Source organism: Homarus americanus, unplaced genomic scaffold, assembly GCF_018991925.1.
Source record: "Homarus americanus isolate GMGI-L3 unplaced genomic scaffold, GMGI_Hamer_2.0 scaffold40856, whole genome shotgun sequence".
NCBI classification, from domain to species: domain Eukaryota; kingdom Metazoa; phylum Arthropoda; class Malacostraca; order Decapoda; family Nephropidae; genus Homarus; species Homarus americanus.
Genome location: NW_024734615.1, coordinates 6,490,720 through 6,510,343, shown reverse-complemented (window position 1 = coordinate 6,510,343; position 19,624 = coordinate 6,490,720). Strand labels below are relative to the sequence as shown.

Sequence of the window (19,624 nt, the reverse complement as noted above, 5' to 3'; positions counted from 1 at the left end):
ATATACGGTATATATATATATATATATATATATATATATATATATATATATATATATATATATATATATATATATATATATATATATATATATATATATATATATATATATATATATATATATATATATATATATATATATATATATATATATATATATATATATATATATATACAGTCAACCCTCACTTTACGCGGTCCCACATTCCGCGTTTCCACGTTTACGCGGTGCCCTGCCAGAACCCAGGATGCTCACATTCCGCGGTGGGTGTACCCCTTTACACGGGTGAAGTATAATTTTTTTTAATTTAGCTCATAAAATTCATACAAATTATCCGGCCAGAATATAATTTACATTGCTGGAATTCTTACAATTTGATGATCATTTTGAATATAAACATCATAGATTTTGCATTAGACATACAAATTTTAGATATAATGTTTACTCTTGAGTAAATATGTTATCTTTTGTGCAAAATATATGATATTTATATTCAAAATATTCCTGGTCTTACAAGGAATCCAGCAATGTCAATTATATTATCCTAACTTTAGTCTGATTTATTATTTATTACTAAAAAGGTAAACAGTCTGGTATTCCCACACATTTATCTAGTAGGGACGTTGGTGGGGGGGAAGGAGGGAGGGACCGGCGACCGACCATCTGTTACCGTGTGAAGAATATTTTTTTTTTTATTAACTGAAGATTTTTATTTTAGCTCATAAAATTCATACAAATTACCCGGCCAGAATATAATTTACATTGCTGGAATTCTTACAATTTGGTGATCATTTTGAATATAAACATCATATATTTTGCATTAGACATAAAATTTTTAGATAAAATGTTTAATCTGAGTAAGTATGTTATCTTTTGTGCAAAATATATGACGTTTATATTCAAAATATTCCTGGTCTTACAAGGAATCCAGCAATGTCAATTATATTATCCTAACTTTAATCTGAGGTATTATTTAATACAAAATGTTAAAATCTAAATTTTTCACCCAACATCTCTTGAAGGGAGGAGTGGTGGGGGGTGGGGGGGAGGGTTGGGACTGACCGCGCGGTTGGAAGAGGGGGGGAGGCAAGGTGGGGTACTTTGATTGACAGATAGTGTCGTGAAGAATATTTTTTTTTTTTATTAACTGAAGATATTTGTTTTAGCTCATAAAATTCATACAAATTACCCGGCCAGAATATAATTTACATTGCTGGAATTCTTACAATTTGGTGATCATTTTGAATATAAACATCATATATTTTGCATTAGACATACAAATTTTAGATAAAATGTTTAATCTGAGTAAATATGTTATCTTTTGTGAAAAATATATGACATTTATATTCAAAATATTCCTGGTCTTACAAGGAATCCAGCAATGTCAATTATATTATCCTAACTTTAGTTTGAGGTATTATTTATTACTATACCTGGTTTTCCCCCCAAAATTTCTCAGAGGGAAGAGCCAGCAGTGTAGTGTGAGAAGAGGGGGAGGGAGTCGTGTCCATTATTTGAATGGACATTAACTTGGCGACTGTATTTCTCTATTTCTCTTAAGTATTAATTGTGTGCATGTACCATCATAAAATTAAGATATTATTTTTACTACAACATAGTTATGTGTCGTCAAAAAGTGGAGTTTGGGGATCGGCCTGGACTCCATTTCAATTAATCCCATATGTTATGTTATTCACTTTACGCGTTTCTCGCTTTCCGCGGTACCCTCTGGGTTACATTAACCGCGTAAAGTGAGGGTTAACTGTATATATATATATATATATATATATATATATATATATATATATATATATATATATATATATATATATATATATATATATATATATATATATATATATAGATCCACAATGGCGTGGATAAGATAAATCTTGATAAAATCACAGAAAGGAAACAAGCAGACTCTGTTGTTTCCCTTTTCCGTGTATTATCAAAATATATATATATATATATATATATATATATATATATATATATATATATATATATATATATATATATATATATATATATATATATATATATATATATATATATATATATATATATATATATATATATATATATATATATATATATATATATATATATATATTGGCATGTAAGCTCGTTGAACAGGCTTTGTGAAATGTAATAACAGAGTCTGGGGCTGCTTTTGTGTCCTGGTGGTCCAGAGGTAGCGTTCCTCACAGTCATGAATAGTGGGTTCCGAATCCTGGCTGGTTGAGGTGTTGATTGTAAATCCTGGCTGGTTGAGGTGTTGATTGTATGTAGAAGTCTGCGTGCTTTATTGGGCTAATGAAATATACATGGATCCTCGTGTTTCGAAGCCGGATTTGGTAAAACGTTACTCTGACAACCTACGTGACACGGGTAGTCCCCATTAGAGGTTCACGGTGCCATAAGCTCGTTCAACAGGCTTTGTGTGAAATATAACAGAGTCTAGGACTGCTTTTAGTATCCTTGTGGTCCAGAGGTAGCGTTCCCCGGTCACAGTCATGGGCTTGTGGGCCGTGGGTTCGAATCCTGGCGGGTTGAGGTGTTGATTGTATGTAGAAGTCCGCGTGCTTTATTTGGCTAATGAAAAATAAATATATATACTGTGTGTATATATATATATATATATATATATATATATATATATATATATATATATATATATATATATATATATATATATATATATATATATATATATATATATATATATATATATATATATATATATATATATATATATATATATATATATATATATATACAGTGGTCTCTCGGTTAACGAACACAATTCGTTCCAGAAGGTCGTTCGTTAACCGAAAATTTCGTTAACCAAAACCATTGGTTCAATGGGATATTGGGTAATTGGTTCCAGCTCACAGAAAAGTATACACAAAGTAAAGCCAAAAATGCATAAAGTCAGAAACACTCCTAAAATTCCCCTAAATCGCCCTTAAATCACTATATATATCGTACATATATACTAGAACTCTTAAATCATTACTGTAATGTGATACATGTGATTAATTTTATTTCTTGTGCAAAATATATGACGTTTATATTCAAATAATTCTCTGTCTTGCAAGGATTTCAGCAATGCAAATTATATTATCCTAACTTTAGTCTGAGATATTATATAAAATAAACTCCTTAAAGCCTTAAGAAAACACCAAACATTTGTCTGGGAACGCAAAGAGGGAGGGAGCCAGGGAGCGTGGGAAGAGGGGGGGGGGAGCGGGAGGTGAGGTGACAGATAGTGTCTGGTGAAGTATAATTTATTTATTTATTTGAGATTTTTGGTTTTAGCTCATAAAATTCATAGAAATTACCCGGCCAGAATATAATTTACATTGCTGGAATTCTTATAAGATAGTGATTAATTTGAATATAAACAAGCTAAAATTTGCATTAGACGTACAAATTTTAGATCTAATTTAAGAATTTTATTAGGGAGAGCGAAAATTTTATCTTTTGTGCAAACTATATGACGTTTATATTCAAATTATTCCCTGTCTTGCAAGGATTTCAGCAATGCAAATTATATTATCCTAACTTTAGTCTGAGGTATTATTTATTTTTATACCTGTAAACCTAGTCCTCTTCCCCAAACGTTTCTCAGGAAGGTGGGGAGTGGGGGGGTAGGGAGGGAGGGAGGGAGGGGTAACAGTGACACGTTTGACAGTTGGCGCCTGTGGTGTGAAGTATTTAAATGTTAATTTATGTCCTTTAGATTGAGTTTTGTAATGGTAATTATGTAGGACAGACAGGAAAAACACTGCAGCTCAGAATCAAACAACATACGTACAATATCAGAACAGCATCTGAAAGCAGTGCCCTGTTCGTTCATGTTAGGAATAATAATCATCCCATTGCTTGGGAAAAAAGCTTAGAAGTATTCAAATCATCTTGTGTCACAGAAAGACTTCTGGTTGAAGCTTGTTTGATTAAGGAATTTAAATCAATAAACCTTAGTGATGGTCAGTTCAAAACTGATATTATGTTACATAAATTTATTTGTCAGTGGCCCAAGGTTAAAAATGCTTTGAAAACCTTGGAGCTAGATGTAGGATAGTTATTTAGTCGGTCCCTTATTTTTTACCTGACCTGACCTGACTAGTCACGTTGCCCCCTTTCTCTTAATCTCCTCTATATGTGTGTTGGTGTGGGGATTAGTGGATGACATCATTATGACCTGACCTCATGTTTAATAAAGTCACCCTGTATATTTAAGCCTCTCTCTGTCCATGTAATCCAGTTGCCTCTGAAGATGTCTTGAATAAAGACGAAAGCTAAGGTGCTCCGTTGTTTCTTCTGTACTGTTCAGTCGACCCTCGTTAATTCGGACTAATAGGGGGGGAAGGGTGTCCGTTTTAGCCGATTGTCCGAATTAACCGATTTAGGGGTTAATATTGCATTATATTTCAAAGTCATTGTTTTCGTCACGATTTTATCCCGCTTTCCACTGTAATACGTACGTAATTTCAGCAAAAATATTACATTTCCGTGAATGTATTATATCAAGCACAGTATAAATAGAATACCATTGTAATATAACAGTATTTTAACCGAAAACTACTAAAAAAACGAATAACATCTCAAGAACATCGGAAGCTTAGGTAAAGTCTTTTGTTTTCGTCATGTATTTTATCCTATTTTACATTGAAATACATCACGTTTCAGCAAAACTACTATTTATTTCCAAGAATATATTCATTCAGGCGCAGTTTAGGTAAAATATACGTGTGATGTAACAGTTTTTTAACTGAAAACGATTCGAAAAACACGTACCCTCTAGCCCTGTTCAAGGAGAGGACTGGGAGAAGCTGTTTGGTGCTGCAGACGATGACAAGGAAAATGATTTGGATGAATTTTAATGAAAATATTCAGAAATATGGTATTGTAGTATTTATTCAAGTCAATTAGGATAGAATATTATTGTAATACAACAGTTTTTTAACTGAAAACCAATCGAAAAGCGATTACGGTAACATCTTTTGAACGAAAGAAAGCGAAAGTCATTGTTTTCGTCACGATTTTATCCCACTTTCCACTGTAAAACGTACGTCATTTCAGCAAAAATATTACATTTCCGTCAATGCATTATATCAAGCACAGTATGAATAGAATACCATTGTAATATAACAATATTTTAACCAAAAACTATTAAAAAACGAGTAACTTCTCTAGAACATCGGAAGGTTAGGTAAAGTCTTTTGTTTTCATCATGTATTTTATCCTATTTTACATTAAAATACATCACGTTTCAGCAAAACTACTATTTATTTCTGAGAATATATTCATTCAGGCACAGTTAAGGTAAAATATACATGTGATGTAACAGTTTTTTAACTGAAAACGGTTCGAAAAACACGTGTACCGTCTAGCTGATACTCAACAGCTGGTGGTGCGTCATGTGTCGTTGTAAACAATAGGAGGTTGAAGAAGATTACCGGGTATTATATTAAGTGAGAAATATTAAAAAGGTTTTTATTACCGGTATTTTTTGTAGATCAATGAGAACTGTGATACCGTATATGATATGATAAGTTAGCCTGTGCTGAGAACTTCAACATAGACTACTGAAAACACGTTGTAAGGTAATTTAGCCTATTGTAAGTTGGTGAGCTTCATTTGCTGAAGGAACTGCACAACTTTTTCATTACTAATTGGTACAAATTTTACGTTTCCATTGTTTACCGGCAGTAAATGGTAAATATTTTTTATGTCTGAAGCTAAAAGTTGCATCCCCCCCCCCCCACACTAGTGGTGATGTTACATTTGACCAAAAAGACGCTGGTGTTTTATCCTAGCAGTGGGTGGACCAGCATTTTAGCTTAAGGTCCGCGTAAGTAATATTCCTACAAATCTTAAAAAAAAAAAACTAGGTTTTCAGAGCTTTTCGGTTTTCGGAATTTCAGATAAAGGTTTGTCAACCTGTATGTATATACCTCAGGTAAAAAATGTTATTCAAGACATCTTCAGGTCATCAGACCCACTAATCCCCCATCCAACAATGGGTGACCTGACATTGCATCAGGTCAGGTTAGGTTAGTAATGTGCAGGGCCGGCGCCAGCCTATTTGGTGCCCTTATCAGGACTGCAGCTCGCGTCCCCACCCGCCTCCCACTTCACGATTGGGTTTGCCCACAAAGTAATCAAGGTACCATATTGAAGAAACTGTTAACCTTACATTGACCTATTTTAATTTGCTAATACATTCAGTTCTGCTATAACGTGATAGTTTATTCTTGTAAAACATCGTGTTATAGAAATTCGCGTAATAGAAATAACAGGGCTTATGGAGAAAATAGGGTTAGGTGCAGATTACGCGAAATCGAAAAAAATTTAGTAGTTAGCCTAACACAAAGGATAGCACAGCCTAAATTAATGTTACATTAATATCTAATAATGAAATCATACAGTAAATGTTACACTTTACCTTGAAAAAATATAAATATAACTTGATGGGGGAGAAGGGTGATTTTGAGGGTGATAACATCGAGCTTCTCTTCAAGGGTTATAGCCTTTCTTTTACGATCATCACTGGGAATGCGATCACCAGAATGCTTCTTGGAGATATTCTTCTTTACCATATTTACAGTTAATACCACAAAATTGGAGAAATAGTAAGCAAAAATCGCGTTACAGCAAACAAGCGTTTGCGTTATACAAATATCATTCCTCTATTCATAAATCCCGTTAGAGCCAATTCACGTTGTCAAAACACGCGTTATAGCAGAACTCACTGTACATACATTAATTAGCAAATCCTCTTGAACTGTGGAATATCCAAAGAAAAGCACAATACAAGCAACATAAAATAATGGCATGAAAAGTGACTGTAAAAAACACTCAAAATCAAACTACCATTGTATTTAAACAATAAGCAATTCAATTAACATGTCATGACATTCTGGATTCCGCCGTTTTCTCCTCTTCGCTACGTGCCTGCTTATAACAGTTATAACTTGTCTCTTCTTGACTTCCTGGAAGCTAATTCGTCGATTATTTCGTCATACGATAACTCCCTAGACACTGCATGGTTCACACTGTTGATGGCCAGCCCACTAAGACGTTCCTGCGCCATTGTGGATCGCAAATAAGTTTTTATCAGTTTTAACTTAGAAAAGCTCCGCTCTGCTGCCGACACCGTTACGGGGAGAGTTGCACCGCAGAGCTACCCACAAGTTCGGGAATACTTCAGTAAGCTTCTTTTCATGCAGGAAGGTGAGAAAATCCATTGTTGTCATTCGCTTGGAAGGCAAATCTGGGACACTGCAGCTCCATGGCCAGTTTCCTTCCATCAATGTCTGAGTGTCCCTCGTTAGTAAGCGTGTTGCTGAGGGTTTGGCAGTGATCGACGATGTCTTTGTCAGACATGTCCGTGAACCCTAACAATACCTTGAACTTTTCATTCACCTCGCCCAAGGTCTTGAACCTCTCATTAAAAGAGGAAATCGCAGTGTCCACTACCACATTGAAAAATGTAGTCTCCATCCTCTTGAGTGCATCGCTGACAGGTTCGTCTGCACACTCATAGCTAAAGTGGCATTCTTTAGTTCTTAGTCTCTTCTGTTTCAGCACGGTGTCTACGTTCATCACTTCACAGATTTCTTTAGCAATAGTTAGTGCATCAGCAAAACCTGTATTTCTGTAGCTGACAATATTATCTCTGGTCTTCTTAAACAGATCTACAGCCACGCCGAGCTGCATCATAGTCGACTGCATTAGTTTGCTCCGTGCTGAATTTTGCTGAGTATATCATACCACACAACTGAGCAAATGACAAAACGGTATGACCCTACTTCCTCTGCCAACGATTGAGTCTCAACTTTGATGACAGGGTCAGTTGCAGATTCTCTGAGCTCCAAAAGCGCCTCTCTGATTTGCGCAGGTTGATATCTAATTGCCTCCACACTTTTTACTCGGCTTTCCCATCTGATGTCTGACCACGATTTCAGAGTAATATTGACATGTTCTAAAAGAACTTGCCACCTCTGAGGGGAGACTGAAAACAATGTGAATACTGTACTTTCGTTAAATATCCAAAGTAACAAGTTGCATCTAGGGAGCTCTTGGCAGCGTCAACTAATATCAAATTCAAATTATGGGCACCACACGGGACAAATAAGGCCCAAGAATTCTGTTGAAGAAGCCTGGCTTGAACTCTTTTAATGTTTCCTCTCATATTTGCTCCATTGTCGTAAGATTGACCTCGACAATCCTCAAAAGAAATGTTCAGTTGTTTCAGTCTTCCGAGTAGAAGGCATGACAAATTTACCCCTGTAGACTTCGCTACCTCAAGGAACCCCAAGAAATGCTCCTTTATTGTTGGCTTGTCTTCAAGTGCCACTATCCTGATTATGACAGAAAGTTGTTCTTTGTGACTCAAATCAGGGGTGCAGTCTAAAATAATAGAAAAGTATTTCGATGCTTTGATATCGTCCACGATTCTCTCAGTAATCTTTGCACTGATAATGTTAATCAGTTTATTTTGGATCATTTGGCCAAGGTAGTGAGTGTGACTGATTGCTTGCATTACTTTTAACCCTACTTAAATGATTCTTCATAACTGGATCAAATTTAGCCAAAAGTTCCACTTGGAGAAAATTACCATTGGATGGACAGTTAAGTTTTTCGGTTGACCCTCTTAGAGCCAAATTTCTTTCAGCTAGAGACTGAATAATCGCCACTAGTCTAGTGAGGACTTGGCGCCACTCAGCCATTAACATTTCCATTTCCCGTAGGTCTATCGTCCTTCCTCTTGCAATGGTGACCTCCAGTTCCTTCCATGTTGTCATGTTTTTAGTGTGTTCTATGCTACTTTCATGTGCGCTGAGCAAATGACTGGCATTTTTCCAATCATTGATGCCTTCTTCAGCCATTCTAACATGTTTCGTAGAAAACATTTTACAACAGAAGCAAAAAAGTTTATCCTGTTTCACCGAATAAATTAGTCAACTTCTTTGGATCTTCTCTCCATTTACTAAGATTCGGCGAAAGTAATCATGTTGACATCTTCTCCCATCCTTTTTTGGAAACACCTAATTAGGATCAACCTGGTAAGGTCCTCTGCGAACAAGTTCTGCTTTTTCCTGGTTGGACATTGAGGATGGCCAGTCAGTGGGTCAACAGGTGCAGCCCTGGATGCAGCACATTCGAGCTGTGGTTGTGACACTGTATCTGTTGGCTGTGAAGAATGGAGCTGTAGTGGTGACACTGTATCTGTTGGCTGTGAAGAATGGAGCTGTAGTGGTGACACTGTATCTGTTGGCTGTGAAGAATGGAGCTGTAGTGGTGACACTGAATCTGTTGGCACCCTTAGCATTTGCTAACCTCACCTAATGGAAGCGGCGGCCCTGGTAACGTGACCCAATAATCTCCCACCAACCTTCATCACAAGTGTTAAAGACACGATTAGTTCCGTATTATGCCAATTGAGTGAAGTGTCTGCCTATTCTAGGCTAAAGATGACAGGATCTGCTGGAGTACAATATATACAGTACACAAGAACACTTGCCAACAGTGTGTAACAGAGACATGACTGATATTCCAAGCTGCTACTGAGCCGATCAGTGGCAAAGAGGATAAAAGTAACACAGCTCTATTCGCGCCTGTATCATATAGAGTTTCTGGGTTTTTTTTAAATATATCTATTTAACCAAACTTAGATGAAGTAGTCAGGATTATTTTTGTAAAAAATGGTGTGTCTAATGAAATTAGAACTGATTTTACTGACTGCGGTATCAACATTTCTTATTCATTTATTTTTATTATTTTTTATAAAAGAATGGAATTCCCATCACTATATCATATATAAATGTTTCATTTAAGGATATCTTATTGGAAACGTTTCAGAGAATTTATTAAGGATCATTATGTTATCAAACTTATCTCCCTATCACAAATAGCCACGCTTGAGTGAGGGGGGGGATGGTGACACAATTTTTTTTTTATTGCTCCCAAGGGGGCTAGTTTATTGGGCACCCCCTTACATCCTATGCAAGGTGAAGTGCAGAATCATTTACAGTGCCCATCTTGGAAGCATGCTAAGTTCATGCTTGCCTTTATGACTCATGCATTAAGGGCATAAAAGCCTGAAGGGTCATAGGTGTTGTCAGCAAGTTACATAAAGTGACAGAATGATGAGTGTGTGGGGGGAAAAGTTCCCGGTACATTTCATCTGTTTATGGCAAAGAGTGGCAGGTCCCTAATAATGTCATGTGCCAGGCCTGTCACTAGGAGGAGGGATATCTGGTCAGGGAGGGAAGAGGTGTTGGTAATGGCTGGGGACCTGTAGGAGGAGGTCAAAGGGCAAGTGAGGATGTAATGACAGAAGGTGTGAGTTGGGTTGGCCACAAAGTTTACAAACAGTGCAGCCAGGCTCAGGGTTGCCAATGTACTCCCATAGGTACCTGTACCCTAGGCGCAGTCTTATGTACATAATTTGTTGAGATCGAGTCAGGGATTGATACTCTTTGTAGTGGCGGTTGTCGTCACCAGTTACAGCGTCATAGTGGTGTAGTGTGACACTACCCCATTGTTTCAGGTGTGTCCAATTTTCGTTGAATGCTTCTCGTTGTGCGGCGTGTTTGCGAGATTTGAGATGATTCAGGGCGAGGGTGGCTTCAATATCTTCTTCTTGTGTCGCTTCTTTGGCAAGCTGATCAACAGTGTCACAGGCAGTTATTCCTATATGTTACGGCATCTAAATAAACTTGACACCGATGTCATCAGTTTGTTCTAGTCCGGCGACAGTGGCTAGGGCGTGTTGGGCGGCAGGGGAGGAGGGGGAGGGTGATTTGAGCCTCGCCAGCGCAGAAGTGCTGTCACTGATTATAAGGAGGTTCCGGCATTCAGTGCGAGCATAGGTCGACCCCTCATGAATGCCCGCGAGGATGGCTATGCTTTCAGTGTCAATGGAGGAGGCCGAGTCGTGGACTCTGATTTTCCTGCGGGCCTGGCGCTCAGGAATCCACACAGCTGCCCCAGAACTGCCCAGCGTGGTAACAGACCCATCACAGTAAACGAAGATAGGAGGGTGGGAGGTCGTAAGAGAGGAGGTGACATCATTAATGACGACACAATTAGCCACGCTTGAGTGAGGAAGGGGGAGAGGGATTGACCATGCGACCCTAACCCCCAAAAAGGTTCGCTTCCGTCAACACACACCAACACCACCCACACATCACACACACACCCTACATCACACACAAATACACCCTCCAACAACCATCCACACACCTCTATATCACCCACACACACCCCCAACACCAACCTCACCCCACATCACCCACACCATCACCACCCCCACACATCACACACCCCAACATTACACACACAAACACACAGTCCAACACCATTCACACATCCCCAGCAAGGGAATTAAGACAGCGAGCATAAGGAGTGAAGGTCTAATTGTATGACACATTTGCGTGTGTGTGACTGCATGGCAGCGAGTTAAATATCAACGTTGAGGAGCGTTTGGCAACACTAATTTCCACTCCTCTCTAATTATCCACACCTTTCAGCTTTCTCACTCCATATTTTAAAATGTTATGGAACGTAATGTTGAAGGGATTCAACTTTGCTCATTTATACTTATACTTATCACAATCTCTAAAAATACTTTAGATTTTGTGTTTATTCAAGACATATTCAGGTCATGAGTCCCACTAACCCTCCACCAAGAAAGAGTAACCTGACATTCCATCAGGTCAGTAATATGAGACCACTAATACCCATGCTACCTCCACCTGACATTGCATCAGGTCAGGTCAGTTACACGAGACCCACTAATCCCCCACAGCTCCATGGGAGTGGAAAATAATAGTCTTTGCTGTAACACACCGCTTCATTCATGCCCATATCCTATAGATTTTTTATTTTTTAATATATTTATTTAACCAAACTTTTAGATAAACTACAGTGGTCCCTCGGTTAACGAGCACAATCCGTTCTAGAAGGTTGCTCGTTAACTGAAAAACGCGTTAACCGAAACCATTGTTTCAATGGGTTTTTGGGTAATTGGTTCCAGCTCACCGAAAATTGCCTAAATTCAACAAAAAAGGTAGAAAAGTACACTTACTTTGAGGTGTGTATGTAGAAGGCTCCTGGATGATGATGACGATGGGAATTAGAATGGGGGTGGAGGAGAAGGGAGAAGAGAAGGCATTGGGGTGAAAGAGAAGTCACCCCATGGCGCCATTTCACCCATAAAATTTTAGTTTTCTTGGTGTAATTCAAGATTATTTTCTTTAAATCAACACTGCACTGCATTATATATTGTCAATATGTAAAATAAATTTCAAAATGACCAATAATTTGCTTGGAACACAGAAAAAAAGCATTTAGTTGAGGAGAGTCTCAAGCAAGATGTTACCTCCACTGAAAAGACACAAAGACTGACGCCTGTGTGGTGTGTTGAGAGGCTGGATGGCGTGCATAAAACTAGTTTCATTACCTTCAATTATGTTCAATAATTGTTAAAATGACTAAAAAATTTAATATTATACTTTTAAAATTATTGAATTGTATAAACTTCTTGATATTTGCTAAAATGGTAAGGAATTTAAGCCCTAGAACCGATTACTGTATTGGCAGACTAATACTACAGCTGGTGGACCGCCAAATGCAAGCAAAAACATGTTCAGGTCGGCTCATAAGAAACTCGTTAATCGAGGGATTGCTCGTTAACCGAAGTTAAGAATCTTATGGAAGGTAACTCGTTAACCGAGGCGCTCGTTAACCAAGGGACCACTGTATTCTGGATTATTATAGTAAAGAAATGAAGCTTCTAAATTAATTAGAACTGTATTTACATATTCCAGTAGTTTAGACTCAAGGAAAACATCTCCAGTACCCAGAAACATTCTGGGAAAGTGAGCTAGTGTGCATCTGTGCAAGATGTCTAGTTTAGACATTTGTAAACTTTTCCTGGTAACTGGAAAGGGTTCCTGGGATAAGGAATTTTTGGGGTTTGAGAAAGTCGTCTCGTTACCAGGAAATCTCTCATCCCCGGAAGTGCTCTGCACCAATTGTTTTGGCTAACAGGGATATCACTGTATATATGCTGTACTATATGTAGGTCTTTGATGTGTTGCATATTGTTTTGGGCACTTCTGAAAACTATAGCTGTGCCGTGATATAGTTGGGATTTTGCTAACATTTATTGATACATGGGCTTCTTCAGTACATACATAGAGACTAAAAGATTAAAAAATTGGAAGCATGTAACAGCTGAGCACATTATTTGCATTAAGATACCATATTGATATTGAAGAAAAGTGTCAAGGTAAGCATTCTGAAGGGAGGGTTTTCTGATCGCTGGGTTAGTATCAGCTGGTTTATGTCATTATTATAATGAGATGCCTGGTTCAGGCTCAGTCATAAAATGGGTTATTAGCATCAATCCCCATTTTTGTTTTTTGTTTATTTTCATATTTTCCCCTCAGTATGGAAAGCTTCTCCGTCTGGCGAGGGATTATGGTGCTCTGGCCTTCTTGGATTTTAATTGGGGTTCAGCACATGGACGCATTTATGTGCGCCTTAAAAGAAACTCTGCACAGGGCAATCAGTTCCTACAGTTCTGCACCGGATATGATGGAAGGACATATGTAGGTACCCATCTTCTACAAATATTCAACAAGGATAACCCTGGTGAGTGCATTATTGTTGGGGAGAATGATCCAAAACAACCTTTGTCAGCCAGTTTAACCAACATTGGCTACTCTTCGAATGGACAATACTCACGTCCATGGAGCCCAGGCTTAGTGTGGGGAGGATGGGGAACATGTTCTACACAATTTGGTATTACACTGAGACACTGGACTGGTGGTTTACCTGCACCTTCATGCTTTGGATGGATAGAGAGTGGTTTAGAAATATTGCAGTCAGCAGTATTGCATCCCAATATCTCTCAAGTAAAAGTAGTTGATTGTGGAGTTGTAATTTCATAACTGTTTTGTGTGAAATACATTTTTAGAGGTATGTCATGTCTCAATATTTTCCACTCTTACCATCAGACATTAACAATCATTTTCACCCAACAAGTTACAAACAATTATGTATCACAACCCATCAGTTGCCATACTGCTGTAAAGCTGTGTTTCATATCTGCAGCCCATATCATGTGAGGGTAATGCAGTACTCAAGAAAACTCTAGCTGCCTCTTGAATAATTACTTGACTTGTAGGGATGTGCCAGATATCTAGCAATTATTCAGTATCTGATAATTTTTTATTATACTGCCAGATAGCCAATTATCGTCTTGCACTGCAGCTGGATTGTTATAAAATTTTGAAATGATGGAGAAATATCAACACTTATGGTAGTGCTGATTCTCCTCCGAGCAGTCAGTTAGAACACTGTTTTCTTTCTATGTTTTCAAACATTAGTATAAAAATAAAAAGGCTATTTTTGCATAATGATAGTTGATTGAAATTCATTCAGATGTTTAGGAGGAATGGGGATTTGAAGTTGACACACATGAAATTTCTATACAGTATTTTCAGAGATTTATAGAAGATTCAAATTTTGAACTTAGATAGCAATTTCAATTAATTAATTGACAGAATGAGCCTTTTCTGTGGTACCTTATTTATTTATAAAAGTTCAGTTGCTTAACAGGAGTAATTATAAGAAGTGAAAAGTTTACAGGCAACCTACCAACCAACCAATCACCCACTAGATCAGCCAGCCATTCATCAGGAGCAAATACAGCATGGTGTCCATCCCTGAAATATACAAATATTTATGTACACTTTATAAACAATACAGTGACCCCTCGGTTAACGAGCTCAATCCGTTCCAGAAGGTCGTTCGTTAACCGAAAAGTTCGTTAACCGAAACCATTGTTTCAATGGGTTTTTGGGTAATTGGTTCCAGCTCACCGAAAATTTCCTAAATTCAACAAAAATGGTAGAAAAGTTCACTTACTTTGAGGTGTGTATGTAGAAGGCTCCTGGATGATGATGATGATGGGAATTAGAATGGGGGTGGAGGAGAAGGAAGAAGAGAAGGCATTGGGGTGGAAGAGAAGTCACCCCATGGCACCATTTCACCCATAAAATCTTAGTTCTCTTGGTGTATTTCAAGATTATTTTCTTTAAATCAACACTGCATTGCATTATATATTGTCAATATGTAAAATATATTTCAAACTGACCAATAATTTGCTTGGAAACACAGAAAAAAAGCATTTAGTTGAAGAGAGTCACAAGCAAGATGTTGCCTCCACTGAAAACAGAGAGAGACTAACGCCTGTCTGGTGTGTTAACAGGCTGGATGGCACGCCAGAAACTAGTTTCTTTACCTTCAATTGTGCTCAATAATTGTTAAAATGACTAAAAAAAGTTAATATTAAACTTTTAAAATTATTGAATAGTATAAACTTCTTGATATTTACTAAAATAGTAAGGAATTTAAGCCCTAAAACCGATTACTGTATTGGCGGACTGATACTAAAGCTGGTTGCCCGGCCAGTGCAAGCGAAAACATGTTGAGGTCAGTTCATAAGAAATTCGTTAACCGAATTTTTGTTCGTTAACCGAATTGAAGATCCTTATGGAAGGCAGTTCGTTAACCGAAATTTCGTTAACCGAGGCGTTCGTTAAACGAGGGGGTCACTGTATATCATTAAGTACCTGTACCGTATATCTCTCCAATTGTAAACTATTTGAAAGCATATGAGCCATACATACAAAACAACAACAGTACTATCTCCAGACCAATGTTTGATGACCATAAAGTAGGGCTTGTTATGTTGTAGCAAACGATGTTTGAACGAATTAACTGCATTTTCTAAACTGACAGAACAGTGTGCCTTGCTTGTTGCAAATTACTTTTGAACATGTTTGCAACTTGTGCCAAACTGGTTGAACAGGGTAACAATTAGTTATTATATGCATGATATTGTTTATTGCTCAATGCTTTTGGTTCAATTTCAGTATATCAATGTATTTTTTTCCATAATTCAGGAGAATTTAAGTAGATTTACCTATTTTTGATAGCTTCATCTTATTTTCTGTAGTCTTCAAATTTTAGCACATCTTCTGAAAATTCAGTAAACCTGGCAACACTGTTTGACATTAATGTCCTTGAACCCCTTAATTACCACCAACACATGGTGCTGCTCTGCCAGATACACAACTCTTGACATAAAGATGTGGCTTAGGAAAAGACGAGCTCAAGTTGCAGAAAACATCAGGTACTGGATATCTAGCCAATATCTGATGTCCACCTATCTGGCAGTTTTGCCTTCCAGCACATCCTTATTGATATGCAAATAGTGTATATACTAGTGTATATAATCTGTGTGAAAATGCAAACTACAACAAATTTCTCAGCAAGTTATACTTTCACTAAGAATAGGTATTATTACTAATTCATAAGTTATTACTGTACAGTTCTTTAAATTTTTGTTACCTGATGTTTTAACCTGTTACTACATTATCCTTTTCTGAATATTGTATGATTTGCTACAGGAATTTGATAGCCTTAGTCATGTATTCAGGCACTGTTAAGTTGACTGATATTCAGTCCCAGGTGTGCCACTATAGGTGAACAAGAATTTTGATTATCAAAATTTTGCTAATATTGAATGTGATTAAATAAAGTTTATTGAATTTTATTTGTTGTTTTATTTTATTATGACATAAAATATACAGTACGTACAACCTTGGAAATCAGGACACTCGCAGGACTTTTCTGTGAATATGAATTAAAAATTCTAAAGCTTGGAAATTTTTCTCAAAACCTTTGAAGAATATGCTTCATACAGGTTAAACCCCTCTAATCAGGGACCCGATAGTCCGATAGCTTTGATGGTTTGAGACGGTGTTTGAATCTGGCTGTCGTTAGTTTCCAAGACTAATCTACTTATTTCAGTGTCACAGTACAGTAAACTTATGTCATAGCACTAACACTTTGTCATAAAGAGCTCCACTAAGCCTGGGCTAGATTTCAGAAGATTCGTACAAAATTTGAGGGTTCCCAGGGCTAAGAAGCATTCCCAAAACGAGTAAAGATCATCTTAGGCCCGTGTAACTAAGATGTCAGCACTTGGGACAGAGGTGCCCAAGGTGGGAAACATAAACAGAGTCATCAATTGTTGTTTGTGGGAATATTTTTTCATTCACTCTAATAATGATACAATGTTACTTATTATATTATCGTAGGTAAATGCATGGTTTATATAATTTGTTTATCACTGTGTCCGTCACCGTTAGGCGTAATGGGAGCGAGTGAGTGAGCACTAGTTAGAGCCTCGTCTGCTCTTGTAAACTCCCTTTGCTCCTTGCCATTTTTCACTGGATTTACTGTTATCATTAATGTGTACTGATATAATAGTACTTAATAGTGATTAATCATGGCATTGTAGCCAGCTTAGACTCGCCACTGTAATCAACAGGCTACTGGGCCAAGCTGTGTGGTGTTATATATCGTTTTTTAACTTGTATTTTCAGGTAGATATACATAACTATTTCATTTATTTTTTACTCGGCTATATGCACACACCATCTTAAATACATACAGTATAGTGAAAAAAATAAAAGAAATAATTGTCCTAAGGGCAAACCTGTACTTAAATGTACTAATTTAATTACTAAAATTTTTGTCTAGTGCAAACTATGGGATGTTTACACTCAAATTAATCTTTATCTTACAAGAATTTCAGCAATGCAAGTTATATTCTGCTAAGACATGTCAGTGACATTTTATAAGCAAAAAATTTAAAACTCCCTTTATTGTATAATCCTGAATCCCTGACCCCTCCCCCCTCCTTGCTGTCAACACCCCACCTCCCCCTCCTCCCAGCCAGAAGGTGGTAAGGATTTTATGGGATGAAGGTGGTTTTAGGCTTAAATTTTTTTTCTTATAAAATGTAAGACTTGATTTAGCAGAATATAACTTGCATTGCTGGAATCCTTGCAAGTTAATGATTAATTTGAGTATAAACATATCATAGTTTGTACAAGAGATAAAATTTTTCATCCTTTTGCTGAGTATATTTGAAGTACAAAGTGAGTAGAGTAATATGTTGCTCAAAATTATGGCTTTTTTCACAGGGAAAAGTATGTATAACTAACCCCAGTGGTCAGGATATTATGGCATTGACTGTTACAGCGTATTTCAAATAAATTCTTTGTTTAGTTATGTACATATGCGAATTCACATATTCTTAGTTTGTAATGATGTCACAACTCCCATAATGCAACATGTCTATACCTACAAGATGGTGGACTGTGCAAAGGATTATGGGAGTTGTGATGTCAATGCAAACTAAGAATTAGTGGATAGAAACACATGCCCGTTATTATATCGGGAAAATATGAAACTAAAATGAAAATAAATTAAAACCTCCTTCATAGTTAAAGATTACTGGGTATTTGAGTTTGAGGCTAACCACAGAAATCATCTCATCTAGTCATGTAATCCCCGACACGAATGTAAACAGATCATATCAACGTGCTTTGTATAATATTTTTAACATTACTGTATATTCGTGGTATTAGCCGAGTATTTTTTGTTTCTACAATGCACGTATTATTTGGAATCTAATTAGTAAAACTAATTCTACAAAGATATCGCAAAACAATATACTGTACAAATATTCTTAATTTGCATTGACGTCACAACTCCCATAATCCTTTGCATGTACCGTCTTGTAGGTATAGACGCGTTGCATTATGGGAGTGTGACGTGAAAACTAAGAATATTGAATGCGCATAAAGCAAGGGTCCACTGTACGTATATATTATTTCAAGAAAACTATGGCTACAGGAAGAAAATACACACAAAAGTTTTTAACTAAATACTCCCTGCTAAAATGTCGAAAATTTCGGTACCGTATCTTTGGTGTTTTTTATATATTATATATTGTTTTTATACATTTATTACATTTGCCGGAAGATTCGGACAATCGGCTTTTTCGGACAGGTGGTTCCCCCCTCTCATTTAGTCTGAATCTTCGAGGATTATTTTGCCTTTTTTTAACCTCCGCTTCAATGGTTCTGTTTACTAATCTGGAACTGTTCTGGTCCCAGGCTTCCCAGATTAGCGGGTCCAATATGTACTTTATTTTTTTAATTTATTTAATTTACCTTTTTGATATGAAAAGGCTTGGTCAATTCCTCTATTTCACCAAATGTGTTTGTCCTATGTGGTCCAATTTTATTGCAGGAGGAAACAGGAATACCCAGAAAACATGAAAAACTTGTAATGTTTGGTAAGGTTACATTGGATAAAACCCTTCTCACATCTGACTCAAGGTTTGAAACTGACTAAGTGGTTAGAGGCAAGCATCCTATTGCAATACATGGGGCTGAACTAAGGGGTGGAGCTTCTTGGGGGCCTTTTAGAGATGGCCCATAGTTTAACAGGACACCAATATCTTATTCTTGTACATGTATTGTTTATTTTGTACAGTATTGCATCAGAAATTCAAGTTAATAAATTAGAATTAGTATACAGTATTGCATGGTCAAATGATTCAAATCGACTGCTAGATAGCTAGGGTGCTGACATCTGGTCATAGCTTGGGATAACGAATGGTACCTGTAAACACAAACATACTCATACACAAACATTGCATGTGGGGCTGCCC

General features: G+C 37.0%; 1 protein-coding gene across 2 annotated transcripts in view; it reads left to right on the top strand.

Moving 5' to 3' along the window:
• LOC121870402 (tripartite motif-containing protein 2-like) overlaps window positions 1–14,910 on the top strand; it is a 90,451-nt gene extending 75,541 nt beyond the window's left edge. For both annotated transcript variants that reach the window (XM_042372236.1, XM_042372235.1), the window contains one exon: window positions 13,473–14,910. In XM_042372236.1, the coding sequence (XP_042228170.1) occupies window positions 13,473–13,976 (504 nt within the window). In that variant the 3' untranslated portion in view covers window positions 13,977–14,910. The remainder of the gene's footprint in view (window positions 1–13,472) is intronic.
• The last annotated feature ends 4,714 nt before the right edge of the window (window positions 14,911–19,624 follow it).